The following is a 17,925-nucleotide window of genomic DNA, read 5'->3' as shown; positions in this document are numbered from 1 at the left end:
AAAGCACCCGGGTTTAAACCCGACTCGAGAACCCCCAAATTAAGAAAATTATCTTGCGTTCATAGCAGGTAAGTGTCTTTCTTTTAAGGGACCTTTTCAGGAACCATTTGAAATTTGGGTTACGTAACTTACCCAGCGCTAACCACCCGCAGCGGTCGCAGCCTGCTCTATCGTTATTACATTATTGGCTATCGTTAACTAGCCATTTTAGCGAATCTCCAATTAAAAATGACCTCTGTGAGTAGTTATTACAGCTAGATAATCAACGTTACAGCTTACTGGTTTCTCTCTGATAGGCATGTAAAGTCAGCAAGAAGAAGGGATCAAATAATACAGATTTTGGATTTCCCGGCGTGTAATCAGCAGCGTGAACGTTACATTCCCATAGATGTTTTATTTTTATTTTTATGGCCTTCAAAGATATCTTCAAGTCTTCAAGTACAGGTTCAAATACAATTCTCACGAGTCTCTGTATACACAAGAAGAGTTACTAATCAGCGTAATCATTCTTCTTGTATACAATGGCTGTGAAGTGAACACTGCCCTTGTCTGATCTCCTCCCCCCAAAATGTGTGTGTACATACACACGCATTTTGTATATATTGATTGATTGAAGTTCGACCAAGGCTAATTTGTGGCTCAAATGTTACCTTGACATATCGTGTTGTTATCTCTTAAAACTGAAGTCTTATCAAAATCTATTTCCTCCTTATTTTACAATAAGAAAGGCCTCTCTGTGGAAAGATAGACACATCGACATAATTCAGCACAATCAAGGTTGTTATTTAAGCCTGATATTTAAGTTTATCCTAGTATTTAAAATGTTTTAATTAAAATGGAATGACTGATAAGTCTTCGAAACGATTTCACAGGTAATATTTTTGAGAAATAACTGGAACTGTTTAAAATATGAGAAGAATGTATTTTAAAAAAAAGTGTGAAATTGTCTTTTAAAATGATTTCCAACTGATTTCCAAACACTGAATTCCACCACTAAGTAAATTCCTAATACTTAATTAGTGCTACTTTAGTATTTTATATGGGTCTTAGGTTTTTTAACATGCATTTTTAGGTTGGCTTTTAACATTTTTACAGTGGCCGATAGACAGGAAAGTAGTTAAGATGAGCAGCAAAGGGCTGTGGATCTGAATCAAACCTGGGCCGCTGCGGCATATGGTTGCATGTTCATGCTGTGAGCTAACCGACACCCATATTGGTCTTGTGTTTTGTAACAACATGCACACGCAATGGAACTCTGATATTCACTGATATTTAACATGTTTTCTGATTAATTTACTTTTGTCACTGTCCCTTTCATTTCACATAACAAATTTGCCTAATCTAGTTTATAATCTGCACAAAACATGACTCTCTCTGTCTTTACACGCTTGATTTATTCCTGTGTTGGTGGTTATATGTTCTATTGACCCACTTCTCTTTCATCAGGGTTGAAAAGTTCCAGTTTGCATGTAAGGACAAGAGTCCACCGAGCCAACAATGGCGAACAATGCAGAGGATATCGAAAACAATATGGTCAGTATGAAATAAAGTTTCACAGTGCCTCTAATGCTATATCCGTCTATTTTAATGTAGTGATTAATGATTGCCACACAAGAGTCTCAGTAAGAGGGAAGTAAAGTTTCGTAGTCATTTTGTAACGTCATGTGCTGTTGAGTAGTTTTAATTGAATCATTTAATTTGGTCTCTGTTACAGTAAATTGTCCAGGACAGGGTGATTATATTCTGATAAGGAGCAGTGTGTTTCAGCTGACAGCACAACCATTAACCTTTAAATCATACATAGAAGCTTTAGGAACAAGTTGGCTTTGTGCTCTGAAGTTTGCTGTTACTGTAAACAAAGGCATTTCCTCCTTCGTGGAGTGAATAACTCAAAGTCCCTTTTTACTGTCATAGTGCACTTAACAGTGCTTAGCCTTGTGCTTTACAACAGTTGAATTCATACACTGCATCTATATTTCAGCTAAGGGAACACTTTGTTTCTGTTTTCCAGCCAGATTTGTCAGAGTGACAAGTCTGGCTAGGAAGGGCGTGCTGTTACAGTATCACTACATACCTGGTTAATTTATTCAGAAAAGCAGTCTGTATCTCTTTTGTCCTTGAGACCAATATTGGCCTAATTCCCAGGACTGAGACACAAAGCAGCATACCACACAGCGAGATCATTTTTGCACAGCAGCCTGTTTAAAACCTCTGGCAGCTTTCACTACTCGGATCTCTGGAGACGCCTCCTGTCTTCATTTCTGTGTACCTGGTACAATTGCTTCATGTCTAGGCTGTCGCATGTCTCGACTCGTCTGGCAGCCTGACAGTTTTAGTTCACACAGTCTCCTTGAGTTGCGTCCTTATTTTGTCCTGACGGGACAGATCCTCAGGGTGAGTGGGAACAAGCACGCTGCTGTTATCCTTGGAGCAAGAGAGGCGGTGAGCCAGTCAAGTGCACATATGGATCATCTGATAACATTTAGTTTTAATCTTTCACATTTTGGTGTGCATTTGTTTTCAATTTACGCAAATAAAGTGGCTAAATGAAAACATTTAATTTGCCAATATAAAGAAGAAACTACTTTTGGCTGCTTCTGTAATCATAAGGTGGTCACCACAGCGTTCCTGGCACAACCCTAAAGGGATTTGTGTCTCCTCCTGTGATTGATCTGGGGATCTTTCATTTGTTAGGCAAATGTGTACACCACTAGACATTTGTGTGGCAAAATCTTAGTTCAGAGATTTCATTATGTATGTGTAAGATACATTTTTTAACTCTATCATAGTAGGTAGGGGCTGATAAAACTGTCTGAGGGAATTTTATTTAGTAACGGGAGGCATAACTGTGTGTGTGTGTGGTTGGTTGTTTGTTTGTTTGTTTTTCACACATTTCAAATATGGCTCTTTTCCTGCATCAGCAGAACCAACAGGAGGCTAACAGATCCCCAGATTCCACCCAGAAACCACAAGAAACTGGTGTGCCCAGAGCGCGGTCCAGAGGTGGTTCAGCAGCTGGTGCTGGAGCTGGAACTGGAGGAGGAGGTGATAGTGGCGGTGGAGGAGGTGGCAATGGCACCAGCCCGGAGCAGAATGGGCAGCCCCCCGCTGCTCCCGCTCCAAGAGTGGTGGAAAGAGAGGAGGAGGATGAGGAGGAGCTGACTTTGAAATACGGGGCCAAGCATGTCATCATGCTTTTTGTCCCAGTGACGCTTTGCATGGTGGTCGTCGTGGCAACCATAAAATCTGTCAGCTTCTACACCCAGAATGACGGGCAGAGATTGTAAGTGCTGTGACCCATTTCACACTGATTGTAATAGGGAAATGAGATGATCCAAGGCTCACATTAGAGCCTCTGTTTGAATGACATGCAGTGCAGGTCAGGAGAACTGCCACTAGGTATAGATAATGTAATGTGCTTGTGTCCATGCTTTGGGCATGTAGACAGTAATACGTGTAGCTTTGTTAATGCTTAAGATCTTTATAGAGAGCCTGAATTTGGCTCAAACCACAGAAAGATAATCTTACATATCTTTAGTTTTTCTGAAGACTTTAATGCCCCTGAATCATCTGCTCCAAAACTGTAACTGTACTGTGTGTGTGTGTGTGTGTGTGTGTGTGTGTGTGTGTGTGTGTGTGTGTGTGTGTGTGTGTGTGTGTGTGTGTGTGTGTGTGTGTGTGTGTGTGTGTGTGTGTGTGTGTGTGTGTGTTTAATCTGTCACTTCAGGATCTACACACCATTCCCTGAAGACACAGACACAGTAGGACAGAGAGCCCTCAACTCCATTCTGAATGCCACCATCATGATCACTGTAATCATCGTTATGACTTTGGTGCTGGTGATGTTATACAAGTACCGCTGCTACAAGGTACAGATTAACACCTCTAACATCTTGCTGCACCACGTATATAGTCTTATTAGCTGCACCCTAGAGTGTAAAAACACTTAATGTTTCAAGGCTTTTTTACAGGATGTGTTTAAACTTGTTAAAGTTGGAAAGACATAGCTTCACTAGGAACATAGTGTTCGTGATAATTTGTTTTTTTAGCTGTACGGCTTAGATAAAAAAAACAACAAAAAAACCCAATAAAAAAACAAATACAGAAATCTCCTGTGGAAAAGCGCCAAACACAAAACATGTTTTAAGTTGTCTGTCAGTTGGTGTAGATCCCCAGTCAAGTTGTAGAAATATGATTTCAGGAACTGTGACTGTGTTAGAAACAAAATAAAGTTGGTAAGGTGTGGCTCTAAATCACTGCTTCCTTTATCAAAGCTCCTTCATTATTATTGAAAGGTTTAGTTTTTAATCAATACTTGACTTTTGCATTCATAATTTTTGTTGAATTAGCAGAGAGTAGTTATAAGAAACAGACACCATTGTTTTCCCTTTCCATTGCTAGAATGCACAGCATGATGGATACATTTACACATTGAGTTGGAGACTAAAATAAAAAATACAGGGATTAAGTGTGATGAAATATATAGCAATTTAATCATGGAGTGATCACAAATACAAATACAGCTCTCATTGATGCTGTTTTCTGCTTGTCCATTGTGTTTCCTGTGGTCTACCTTGTATTAAACATGGCTTTGCAACATATATAAAAGTAAACCGTCTGAGCTAAAAGCACAGGCTTCAGACTGCTGCAAACACAGATCAATTTTTGCTATTCTTGGGCTGTATGTGATGGCAATAATACAACATCTCTCATACGGTCATCTCATGAACACTGCTCTGTGACCACAGAAGCCCCACCCACAAACCTTCTGCTGGCAAAGCAAATGCAGCTATACTACAGGATAAGTGGTAAGAACATGGACTGGAGTACATCAGAGAACCAACTCCCATTACATGAGATTTTTAGGGTGGAAGAAATGGTAGCAGAAATTGAGTTGAATGAGTGTTGGAGAAAATGTGAGCCACATATTAGTGACCATAATCACATATTTTGGTCATACCCTGAAGTAAAAATGTTTCAGGAGGAGAGATTAAAGAGACTCAAATTTTCATTAAAGACCTAAAGGCGACTCCTTTTGGGTCAAATATTGTAGTTTAAATCAAATTCTAGATACAGAGTCTTACAAGCACAGATTCGGTGAAATATTCTGTAAATAATGCGGATTTTTGTTCTCACAGGTGATCCAAGGCTGGCTCTTCCTTTCCTCTCTCCTCCTGCTCTTCTTCTTCTCCTACATCTACCTCAAGTAAGCCGCACAACTTAACTTTTAATGCAGTTGTTACAAACATTTCAAAGTGTCAAGCAGTTTAATTCATTATGCTTTCACTCTGTCCAAACAGAGAGGTTTTTAAGACCTACAATCTGGCCATGGACTACGTAACCCTAGCGATAATAATCTGGAATTTCGGAGTGGTGGGGATGATGTGTATTCATTGGAAGGGACCTCTGCGGCTCCAGCAGGCCTACCTCATCATGATCAGTGCCCTGATGGCCCTGGTTTTCATCAAGTACCTGCCAGAGTGGACTGCCTGGCTCATATTAGCTGTCATATCTGTCTACGGTAAGTCTCGCACGCTGCTTTTTGACCTCTGTGTTCTTTAAAGTCTTCATCAAACCTTTGAAGATGTTTTTGTGTGCTAATGTCCAGTCATCTGGTTTCTTTTAGCGGTTGCGCTGGATAAAAGCATGGAGGGGGGGAAAAAAGCTAAACTTTAAAATGTCAGTTTTAAGATATATAAACTTTTGATTTTTAAACAAAAACTTTTTAAGCAATTGAGCCTTTTCTATATTTTTGATAAATGAATAAACTCTGAAATAAAACCTAATCTTGACCAATCCGTTACACCTTTAACTAAACACCACTGTGCAAATGTATTCTTACTTATAGGAAAATGTTTTCTCTCTGCAGTGGTATGTATGCAAGTGTTGAAATAACTCGTTGCTAGAGGGAAGAATGTTTCTCAAGAGCTAAAACGTTTACAAAAGTACTTGAAAATGGGGTGAAGTCTGTGAGGAATGGAAATGTGGGGGCAGAAGGGCTAAAAGCCAAACCTGATATCCAGAGAGCACACACAGATGCTCAAACTGTCAAATCAGTGGTGGCAACAAGAAACACATACGGTAGATAGATTAGGTGTCAGTCACAGAGGAATTTTTGAGTTAGTGTTCCAGGCTTAAATCACTTTGCGTTTATGCCATAGGAAGTGTGTTTGCCCGAAAGCTTGCTTAATATTTTTGTCTTGATTTGTGCATTTCCTCAAAGACAGCGCACTGGGACAAAGTCCAGGGTATATCAAGCGTCATCAAATTAGATTTCCTGTTAGTGTGGCAGTTTTCTTTTCCAAGAATACTATTTAACTGGGAGCCAAAGTTTAGCCACAGATCACAGTGTTGTGTAATACTTGGATGTATCATAAATTTTGCCATGTTTCAATAAACTAGGAAATAAACCCTTTAGAGATTTGGGACTGCCAGAAACTGTGCATGTTAACTTAAGCTCCTGCCCCTTGTTCATAGAAGATATCACATCAGGTCATTTGGCCTCTTAAAGAACCCTCTGTTCAGTAGCTAACATCCTTTTTCTGGCCTCTGTCGTCTTTTCTCTTGCAGATCTGTTGGCAGTGCTCTGTCCCAAAGGGCCTCTGAGGATCCTGGTGGAGACTGCTCAAGAGAGAAATGAGCCCATCTTTCCAGCTCTCATCTATTCTTGTAAGATGGACAATGTCCGCAGGCCTACACCACTACATTTAGTAACATTTTATTGCATTAAAACAAAGATGGGCAAATGAAATCCTCAGTACCTTTACTTAAAATGTTATTTTTCTTCTCATACTTAAACTCTTTCCTCTTCTGTAAGTGATTTAATTTCATTTTTAGCATTTTAAATGATTTCATATGTAGATTAAGAAATACCAATTCTACTCTAAATGTAATGTTTCCAGTGTTTCCGTTGTGTTACAGTTAACCCTTGTGTGGTGTTCATATTTTTCTTACTCAGCCAGTGTTCATGGGTCTGGTGGACCCGCTAGAGTTTAACACTATCAAACAATTTTATGTTAAATTACTCAACAGATGTTTACTTCATCCCAATTACAAACCAAATGAACAGCAAACATGTTTAATTTTTTCCCTTTACCTTTGTTAGATCACATTTATGAATTAATGTGCTTCTCGTTTCTTTTCTTTTTTTATAAAATGTTATAAAAATAAATCAGTTCTAATCAAGTGGAGTGAGTGGAAAGACACAACACATTTACATGTGAAGCAATATGTTTCACAACTAAATGGGATCAGCTGCTCATCAATGGTGACATTAGGCCCAGGGTTGTAAAACAGGGGAGGTGGTGCACACACTTATCCCACACTGTCCTGATGGCAGCTAGCTTGTCTCTCTGCCGTCGAGCTGGTCTGTCGTCTCGGTTATCAAAACGGATAATCCTGGAAATTTTGTGGAAGTTTTCCAGAGACATTGATGCACGGAAAGGTTCTTGCCGGTTTCTGCATCCCACAGGGATTCTGTGGATTCCCCTTTGGACCTGAAAACTCCTGCAAGGATAAAAACCCCAAAGTAGGCCTTTGGGGTTCTTAGATGAATTTGGTCCATCTCCTTCCACCTCTCTCCAAAAACACACCTTCCTTCTAGATTACTGCAATCCAGAATAATTTTCTGGATGGAATCTGGGATGAAAAGCTCAAATGAAGACTTGATGTCCTGCACATGAGTAACTGTCAGCCGTGTTGGCCCTGGCTTATCACAGTAACAGCTCTGCAGGGTGGCTCATTTCTTGGGCAAGAAGACCATTCAATTTCACCAGTTATTGACATCCATATTTCTTCACTTGCTGACTGGTGGGCTTGTTCTGGTCCTGGAGCTGGCTGCAGATGGGGTACTCGTCTTCGTTTTGTTACTAAATGGTGCTCAACCTCATCCTCTTCTTCAAAGTCACTGTCAGACTCTGAATTTTCAGAAATGTGAAATATTCTGAAACCTCTTTGTCAACATCATCATCAGAAGCTCCTCTCTCTTCCAAAATCAATTGGATGGCCCTCGCAGCAGATAATCTTTTGCCATCTTGATCAGTTGTGATAAAGAACCACACTGGCAAAGTCTTATTTATAGTATTATGCCCCTAATTTGCAGGTGGGACAGGGTATGAGAAAATAAAATTTGGATCAAGAAAGAGGGTAAAATGTGCGGGAATGTAAGAGCGGACGGTGTTGGTAGTTGAATTTTCAACAATGTTGCAACTTTGTGCGAGAGCAGGAGGGGAAGAAAACACTATCAGCAGCACCAGAAAGGAGGAGGACAGAGTGTGGGGAACACAGGACCTACACTTTCAACACTTTTATTAGACCTGGGTCCAGTGGACCCGAACACCTTGTATGTAATGTAAATGCGTGGGGGGAGGTACGGTATGAGGTCATTGAAAATTAGTTCGGATTTATGTTCTTCACAGAAAATAAGCCAAAGCCAATGAATTTCAGGTTGGAAAAATAATTAATTGTTTAATTTTTCTTTTGGGAAAAACTGAAAACGGGTCTCACAGACCCGAACACCATACAAGGGTTAAATCCATAACTTGCTGAACAAACACAGTTTTTGTAGCTTTGGACCTGTACACCACCACCACCACCACCACAGTGGATTTAATTTCAAACAATCGTAATGTTTTTAAAGTGCAGATTTTTGCTGATATTTAAGGGGTTTTAAAAGCATATTACATCAAGAACTTAGGAATTACAGGTATTTTTATACACAGTCCCCTTTCTTCAGTGGCTCAAAATTAATTGGACTTTTAAATGACAGGAGAGAATTCATCTCTTGTTATTTCATGACAAATTAAGCAGACATAATGCCTAAAATTGATTTAAAGAGGTAAATTTGTAATTTATAGCTTAAATAGCACGGTAATATAATTAATTTCATCACTAAGAAAACAACTTTGCAACGTCTGCCTGAAGAACATTCATCAGGAGCTCGGCACATTTGTTAAGGTCTACAATCAGGGGACGCCTTCATAACCGGAAATACAGAGGGTTTACAACAATGTACAAAACACTGTTTACGCTCAAGAACAAAACGACCAGATTAGACTCTCCCAGAGTCCCAGTTCTGGAAAAAAATCTTTGGATAAACAAAACGAAGACTAACTTGTAACAAAATGATTGAAAGAGAAAAGTATGGAGAAGGACACAAATTGATCATCAGCCAAAGAAAACCGCATCATCCGTCAGACATGGTGGAGGTGGTTTTATGCCATTGGCCATGTCTGGCTGACAATCGGGTCACTAGTGTTTAATGATGATGCGACTGCTGATAGAAGTAGTAGGATAAATGTGAAGTGTACAGGGCTGTAGTATCTGCTCTGATTCAGCGAGATCTAAGAACCAGCAGAGCTTACTTTTCATTTACTGCAGATTAAACGGAGAGCAGAAAGACCCACACACATGCAGCATTGAAGGTAGCTATAGCAAAGGCCAGCATTTAATAATGTCCGTTGATTCTAAATATCACGGCGCCATTAACTGCAAATGATTTTCCTCCAGTTAGTAAAAACAATCATTATATTTTACATTATGTCAGTTTAATTTGAGCCTCAGAAAATGTAGGACTCTATAAAATTGGCTGCAACTTACATGGTTAATACAACTTGCGTTAAAGTCCTTGAAATAAATCTGAAAGTCTGCACTTCAGTCACATCTCGATTGTTTTTTGGTTTAAAATTCTCTGTGGTGGTTTTACGGAGGCAAAACTACCAGCGGTCTCCAACCTTTTTTGCGCCACGGAGCAGTTTATGCCCGACAATATTTTCACGGACCGGCCTTTAAGGTGTCGCGGATAAATACAACAAAATAAAACTAGTACCGGTACCGAAACAAAGAAGATTTATTCATAACACACGTGAAAAGACCCAGGAAAACCGAGTTAACGATAAAAACGATAACAAAATGACGCTGAAAACCGATAAAAGTCAGTATCACACATCCTGCTTTAAACAGTGAGACCTTAACCATTCACCTCCATTCAAACACTCAAATGTTTTTAAATATCATCAGAAACTTCAGCTACCTTCAGCAGTTATTTCTAATGAAACTTCTTCTGCTTTCAATAGTTCAAATAATCTTAAATTTAAGCTTTGTTTTAGAATGTCTGCCTTCCCTTAAACAGATGGTGTTTCCTTTAATGGACACTTCAACTTCATATAGTGCTTGTTTTTTTGTTTTGTTTTGTTTTGTTTTTTTCAGCTCATTTTAAGATGTGTTTGTAGCACTCTAGCTTCAGCTGTTGCTAACTTATATTTACCTTTTAAAGGCTCTTAACACAAACCGATCTCCCAAACCTTCTTCTCCAGCTACGATGGTGTGGCTCGTCAACATGGCAGACACAGACAGGCCAAATAGGAACTCGACAGAAGCAGCTTCGCCTCAACAAGAGCCTCAAGAAGGTAACTAACAACTCAAAGAGATGGACTGCGCTTGACTTTGGTGCTCGACGGTAGGGCTGTACGATAAAACGATATATATCGGATGACGATATAAAAACGTCTATCATTTCATTTTACGCTATCGTTTGTTTCGTGGTGTCGCAAAATAAACGTTTACGGCAATATTTTTTCACCGTTTTGATGGTCACTGTAGTGGCTATATTCATTTCTTAAAGTTCTCTCTTTCTCTTATATTTAATATAACCACACTACGGACGGACAAGCGCCTGTTTTTATGGGTTGTCGTTAGCAACAACGGCGGTCAAACCATCGGGTGTCCGCTTGTTTATTTTCCACATAAACCTTTCACAATAAAGCTCAAGATCCTGTTGAGACTTTTCAAAATAAACTGAATCACGTGAAAGAGTATGCAGAGTATTTACGGATGAGAAGCAAAAAAGAGCCGTCAGGTGCTAAAAATAAACCTTTGACTCAAACGTTAGAACAGGCTTTTCCCCGCAGCACGCTGTGTAATAAATACAAAGAAAACGGCGGCCGTTACAACTTATGTCTAAAAATGTATAGTTTCATGCATCTGTTAAAACACTCGACTTCACCTACACGACGCCCAGCTGGAAACACTTCACACAAGTCGAGCTGCCCGAGATTCACAGAATTTACAGACAATGTTAAAATTTTGTGATTTATATTGTTATTGGACGATAGATGTTTTATATCGGGATATGAGATTTTGGTCATATCGCACAGCCCTACTCGACGGTTACTTTTCAAACCTGACTGGTATCTTTTGTCAGCACCAGTGGCATCTCCGGTCCCATCGAGTCCGTCACAGGATGATGGAGGTTTCAACCAGTCCTGGGTCAGCCAACAGGAGCATCGACTGGGGCCGCTCCAGTCCACCGAGGAGACCAGACGGGAAATCCAGCAGATGCCCTCAGCGCGTCCTCCTGTTGAAGAGGACGATGAGGAGAGTAAGTGGTGAAACAATATTGAACATTATGGCTGACTAATGTGTGGTTACTGCTGGATCTTATGTAGTACTAAGTACACAGGGCAGATGGAAGCATAAACAGAATGTTAAGTAATGGAACAAGTATATTTACTAACGTTGGCGTCCATGCAGGATTGCAGATTTAAGCCAGTATTCCCTGCAACTATGTGGCTTTGCAGCGGTGAATTATTCCACTCTATTCTACAAGTATTACTTAAAATGGGCAAAGATCCTACCTGCGTTTTCTGAAAACAGCTGCCTGCTGAACCATAAAATATTTTGTCGTGCTCCATAGAGTTGAGCATCATACTTTAAATCATCCAGATTAGCTATTAAGTAAAAACAAAACCCGTCAGGGTCATTTTTAGATTTTAAAAGTGTAAAAAATTTAAAAGCCGGGTTTGGTAATTCAAACCTGTGAATTCTCACATTGTCTGCTTTCTTCTTCTCAGCGTGTAATCATCAGCTTTCACTTCCCTCTTCTACTCAGACATTAAACATTTTAGGAATGTTTTTAAGTATTCCCTTTTCTGTGAAATTGGGGGCATGTGTGAATGGAACTATTTTGGGACTGAGAAAATTAGGAAGCGATTATTCAAGGAAATTGCTAGTGTTCATCTCTGTGGTATATTGAGGCCAGTGCTCGTTTTAACTTAAAGCTTCAGTAAATATGGGGTGAGCGATCTTGTTTGTACAGTAATTACACACAAGGAAAGGTTTCTATAAGGGTTATAGGGTGTGTGGCTGAAGCAAAACTTGTTTGAATTGACTCCACCCTGAATGTGGCGTCCCTCTGCCTCCTCAGGGGGTGTCAAGCTGGGACTCGGAGACTTCATCTTCTACAGCATGCTGGTGGGAAAAGCCTCAGCCACGGCCAGCGGCGACTGGAACACCACCCTCGCCTGCTTCGTAGCCATCCTCATTGTGAGTGATCAGCTGTTTATTTTGGTATCAAACTCGACTCACCGCAGTTTCAACCCTCTCTCGGTGCACAGTACCCACCCCCCTTTATGTAAACCTCTTGATTACATAATAAGCAATTTTTTGCCTCCTTCAGCGCTGATTTTGTTTGGTATACAATTACTCAGTGTGCTATTTCCAAAGTGTTTTATTTTGTCTGTCTCTGCCCCCGCAGGGCTTATGTCTGACTCTGCTCCTCCTCGCCATCTTCAAGAAAGCACTCCCCGCTCTGCCCATCTCCATTTTTTTCGGCCTCGTCTTCTATTTCGCCACAGATAACTTGGTACGGCCCTTCATGGACAAGCTGGCGCTACACCAGTTCTACATTTAGCAGGACGCTGCCCTGATAACCCTCACCCACATAGCTCTCCGGCCAACAACATGAGAGCAGCTCCTTCACAGCCGGGGAACAAAGAGCGATGCTGGGGCCCCTCTCGCCCCCACATCCCCTCCTAAGAGCTCATGATGCTGGGACACAAGTTGTTTTTTCTCTGCCTTTTTTTCTGGCACCGAAGGAGCGTATTCTCCACAACAGCTGTTCTTAAACCTTTGTATTTCTGTGTTAAACCAAGAAGCGACGCTTCTCGCTCGGCTTGGGATCTCATCTTCAGTTCGTTTGCTGATCAACAGCTTCAGGCGCAGTCCAAACCCAGTGGGAAGCTTTTACTTTTATTTATCCAGGGAAGCTTTACAAGAGCTCATCCGCTCCTTTCTCAGCAGTGCCCATTTTTTTTCTTTTTTTTGCATACACACAGACACCCCCCCCCACACACACACACACACACACACACTCAAAACCAGGAGAAGCCCAGTCCAACCGCAGTCTTCTACAGCTGTGGCTTTACAGCAGGTGCCTTCCTCAGGGACACCTTAGCGGTAGCTGTTGAGCAAAGGGAGACGTTTTCATGAAATCTTCCTTTAAAGACTTTGAACAACCTTCCTGTCACATCTGTTTGCATTACTGCAGAGCTACCACTGGCCCCGAACTAAACCGAAGATTACCAAGCCTTCATCAGACGAATGGACACTCAGTGATGATAGTGATAATAGATAGAAATGTGTAGTTTGATTGTGTATAAGATATCAGTCACCAGAGTGTGCTTTTCTCACTGCTAAGAATGGTTAAAAAAAAATCACTTTAGACACGCAGAAGTCTGAAGCAGGTGTGATTTACATTGATGTACGCTGAAATGGATGCTTTGATCATGTGAGGCTCTTCCTTATGTGAATAGTAGAGACTTTTCTCTCTTGGACTGAATAATAAGTGTTATTGTGGCACCCATTACATAATTTCACCAAGTTTTCTGCCCCCAGTTTTAAATGGAATCAGATTTGAATTCGCAGCTCGTAGAGGGAGGAAAGAGCACTACAGTGACACTCTCACACCTGAGACTTGTCTGCCACTGAGGAGCTCTGCTGGAGCAGCCGGTGGTTCAGTGCCTTGCTCAAGGGCATTTAAGTAGTTGTTGTTGTAGGCCAGAAACATCCTTTTCCTTCTTTTTCCCTTGTCTTTATTTTTATTTTTATTTTCCAACCTGTCGATTGGGATTGTAACCTGTGATCACATGGTCACAAACTCTGAACCTTTAGGCTATAACTGCCCTCATGATGCTCGCCTGGTGCTTTTTGGAACTATGCTACATCGATACTGAAATGATTTTACTTACAAGCAGATACAGTTATGTTTTGTTTTGGGGTTTTGTTTTTTTTTTCAACATATGCAGAAAAGAAACAGTACTTTTAGAGACATGACTGTATTCACTGGATTCCTGCCAGTTTATTAAAACCTGCGAGCGTGTGAAAACAGTGACGTGCAGTTGTTGAGCGTCAAAACCTGATAAGTGAACGAGTGCATCTATTTCAATTTGACACCTCAATTTGCAAACAATTTAATCTCCACTTATGAAGCAGACTGCTTTAGTCGGATTAAAACCAAAAACTTTCATTCAAAAATTTAAAAAAGCGATATGATATGTGTAAGAACAAAAAGCCTGCACATTACTTTGGAGGGTGACCAGCACTTCTGTTATTCCACTAGAGGCTCATGCTTGCAAAGAGAAGAATTCAAGAGGCGACATTTTAAACAGACCGTTTTTTCCCCCCCCCCTTTTGGTTTTTGGGAATGACCTGGGTAACTGGCTTTTTTTTTTTGTCCTTCACATGCTTATGTGTGTTATGCAAGGTTCCTCCAATTCAAATTTTGTTCTTTTTTTTTTTTTTTAATAAAAAAATGAACAATAAAATTGAAAAAGCCTTTTTTGTTTTATTGTTGCTGCAGTTTCTTATCAGACATCTGCTTCTATATCCATTCTCAACCTGTACAAACGGTGGGACCACAGTTATAGTCCTGGAAGTCTTTGCTCTTTCTGCTACTTACAGTTCATAGCTAATGCATCGGGCCACCACCAAATGTATGGTTTACACCACAGCTGCCCTAAATTAACAGAATTGTTAATTAATGTCTCTGTATCTTGATTCTGTTCATCTGGAGCGTTTTCAGTGGGAGAAACATTTTGTCACTCATCCAAGTGACTTCTTCAGGCACTTGGATCAAATATTTAGTTAAGCAGATGAATCGAGATAGAAACAAAACAGGATATTTAGTCATTTCAGCACAAAAGCTATAAACTAGATTGTTCTCTTTTTCATTTCCACACCCCACAAAGGTCAGGATCAACATCAACCTTCAAATAGTTGAAAAACACTTTAGCCTTTTTTGATTTTCAGTGAGCAATCCCTCATGAGATTGTCGCAGAACTACGCGGGTCGGTGGGAACATTGTGGAAATTCCTCGGCGTGCTGGTAAACTGGCATCCCGCACTCAGCATCCCCTGATGCCAGCTGGCTGGCAGACGCAGTTGGCATGTAGCCTGGGGCACTGGCCGCTTTTGCTGTCACCATGGGGATTGTTTGGCCTCGCTGGCTGGGACAGTGGCACAGTATGGCAGTTTACCCAGAATATTTAGCCTCATACTGTGACTTACCTAACAAGCCCTCAGTGAGGCCTCCTCCTGGCATGCAAATCCTGCAGCTCGACCGGTGAACACCTACGAGTTAATTCCATTATGCTTTCCTTGCACTGATTCCAGAAACCTGCTCTGTTCAGATTAAGTTATACCCTGCACTTGAAGCTCTTTTGGGCTTCTCACCAAGGGGGAAAAAGATTCAAACTTATTTTAACTTTCTCCCTTCAATGAAAGACACGCAAGTCTCATGTGCTGCACTGACATAGATATAGACACTGCAAATATTAAAAGTGAAAATGCACAAAAATTAGACTTTATGGATGTGCAAGTATTTGCTGGAAAAGTGCAGTAAATCCCCTCATAGACGTTTACACTATGAAGGGCATCCATAGTACCTGTCAGTTGTGAGATGTAACTCTGCAGATGAACAGTCATTAACGAGAGTGAGACTGTCATGACTGGACAGCTGGGTCAGAGCATCACCAAGATGGCAGATATTACCAGGTTTTTCCAGCATCCAGTGATTAGTGTGTACCAAACGTGGTCAAAGAAAGGACAACCGGTGAACTGGTGACAGGGTCATAGGCAGCGAAGACTCATCAGTGTGTCTGGTGATGTCTGCAGATGATGTCTGCACAATAGAAAAAGAAGTAACAGAAACAGAGTGCATCTCATAGACCAGTCAGAGTGGAGCACAGAGCAATGGAACGTGGATGAAACCCACTGTGGTGCGTTCAAGTTTACCTGGGAAAGAGAAGGAGGCAGGATCTATGAGAAGAAAGCTACCAGGTGGAGGTAGTATGATGCTGGGTAATGTTCTGCTTGGACACACTGTGTCCTGGTACTCATAATGATGTTACTTTAATCTCTACCGTCTATCTAAGAGCTCAATACAACTGAGCATCTGAAACAGCGGTCAGGGGGACCTACACTACAGGCAGGTACTTTTAATTAATATAGATTCATACATAGGACACATTCATATTGGTTAATACTAATGGTAAGCCAGCAAGTAAGACTTAACACTTCACATGAAAGCTATAACTTTCCACATCCCTCTGTGGCTGTGGCTGTTTAAGCTCCTTTACTGGGCATGTGAGACCACAGAGTGAACTGAGGTAATCTGCCAATCACTGTCATCCTCTAATGGGAGTCGATTTAGCCAGGAGACTTTGTGGCTGTGTATCACACCTGTGCGCGTAAGAGGTTTCCCAGGATAGTGCTAATAAGGAGATTATCGTGCAGGGAGGGACGTCTTCTGCATGTGAGACATGCAAGGAATTGAGGATTAGGCTTCGTTAATCGCTCTGCGCAGACAACAAGCGCAGACACTCAGCGGCACGGGAGAGAGGACACGAAGCTTTGACAAAAAGAGCAGAAAAGCCCGTAAAGGTGAATAAATAACCACCAGAGATGTCCAAGGACAAGCTGGAGAGCCTGGTGAAGCGTATGGAGGAGACACTGTCGGAGATGGAGCAGCTGAAAACGCACTGCGGAAGGCAGAGCGAGGAGCTGAGCCAGCTGGTGGTGGAGCTCCGGCGAGAGAACCAGGAGCTGGTGGAGAAGTACAACCAGCTCGCTGTGGAGATGAAGGAAGCCAAGGAGATTATAGAACAGCTACAGGACACAAAATATGCCTTCAATGCAAAAGAAAGGCAAGCTCAGAAGCTCAGCAGGCAGCTCTGAGGGCCGACATGCAGAGTGGGAACCCGATGTGACCCAGTCCTGTAGGAAAACCAGACTGGAAGGCGAATGGAAAAAGAACAAAGTATTGCTCGTTGAAGATGATGTCTAGAATCTGGGTGGGCATGCAAAATAAACTGGGCACAGCTGTTTCCTTTAACATATAGAGTGAACATATGTGTACAGTTAATGCCTGCGGCAGAGTGGCTGTAAAGCTTAGTAATTTGAATGTAACTTAAATCCTGTGGCTTAGAGTCCTTTTAAAGCTGCAACAAGACTTAATGACCAGGAATAAAAACCGAAAGTCTTTAAGAGATGTGGATGTGGAATGTGTGGACTTGAAAATGGGTGAAGATTATGCACAGAGTAGAATTATGCTCATTAGATTTCTATAATTAAAACAACATTCCTGGAAGCTAAGATACACTTCCCTGTAAAGTTATTACAGGATAAAAGCCACTGGATATTATTTTTAAGTGGGTGGTCAGCTATTTTTGGTTGTGTCAAGGACTAAAAATAACTTGCTATCCCTCCCGCCCACAGAAAGAGTGCAAATACAAGAAAAACAGAGAAAATGTGCTTTGATTTGTTGTTCAGCATGTTTAAATTCTAAACATCTTATGCATATAAGACTGACAGTTGCTTGTGTTAAGGCTTTTTGCATCATGTTAATTTACAATTTTAATGGTTTTACACTGCATAAAAAAACTGATGTAGTCAAACATGTGCATTAAACATGCATTCTTTCTGAAAGCCAGCAGGTGGCGACTTCACTGATTTTGAAAGGAAGTCCGATTGTATAAAAGGTTCTGAGAAATGAGCCTGATTTTCACTTGATTTATTTCCTCTGTAAAGTTTTAATTGCTAGTTTAAAGTCTCAAGGAGCACAACCTCACGATCATTTTCAAGTTATAGTCAT

General features: G+C 40.9%; 1 protein-coding gene across 2 annotated transcripts; it reads left to right on the top strand.

Annotated features, from left to right (window-relative positions):
• The first annotated feature begins 3 nt into the window (after positions 1-3).
• On the top strand, positions 4-14,613 carry psen1 (presenilin 1). Of its 2 annotated transcripts, none has more exons than XM_085440840.1 (11): positions 4-68; positions 1,447-1,533; positions 2,925-3,283; positions 3,728-3,869; positions 5,139-5,206; positions 5,301-5,521; positions 6,571-6,669; positions 10,314-10,406; positions 11,201-11,377; positions 12,203-12,321; positions 12,533-14,613. In XM_085440840.1, exons 2-11 carry the CDS (start codon positions 1,498-1,500, stop codon positions 12,686-12,688), a joined length of 1,470 nt encoding a protein of 489 aa, XP_085296966.1. In that variant the 5' UTR covers positions 4-68; positions 1,447-1,497; the 3' UTR covers positions 12,689-14,613. The 2 variants fall into 2 exon arrangements, with proteins under 2 accessions (XP_085296966.1, XP_085296965.1); XM_085440839.1 differs by having other exon boundaries at positions 2,922-3,283.
• Positions 14,614-17,925: the final 3,312 nt, after the last annotated feature.

This window comes from Copadichromis virginalis, linkage group LG19 (assembly GCF_057382275.1).
Source record: "Copadichromis virginalis isolate Kocher_CV1m ecotype Utaka linkage group LG19, C_Virginalis_male_GT1.1, whole genome shotgun sequence".
Lineage (NCBI taxonomy): Eukaryota > Metazoa > Chordata > Actinopteri > Cichliformes > Cichlidae > Copadichromis > Copadichromis virginalis.
Note: the sequence above shows the minus strand (reverse complement) of the source record. Positions and strands in the feature narration are given on the sequence as shown.

Bases quoted from the DNA above. Each gene is read 5' to 3' on its own strand.
- psen1 (XM_085440839.1), top strand. From the start codon at position 1,498: ATGGCGAACAATGCAGAGGATATCGAAAACAATATG. The intron at 3,870-5,138 runs GTACAGATTAAC...TTGTTCTCACAG, and splicing joins ACAAGTACCGCTGCTACAAG to GTGATCCAAGGCTGGCTCTT. The intron at 5,207-5,300 runs GTAAGCCGCACA...CTGTCCAAACAG, and splicing joins TTCTCCTACATCTACCTCAA to AGAGGTTTTTAAGACCTACA.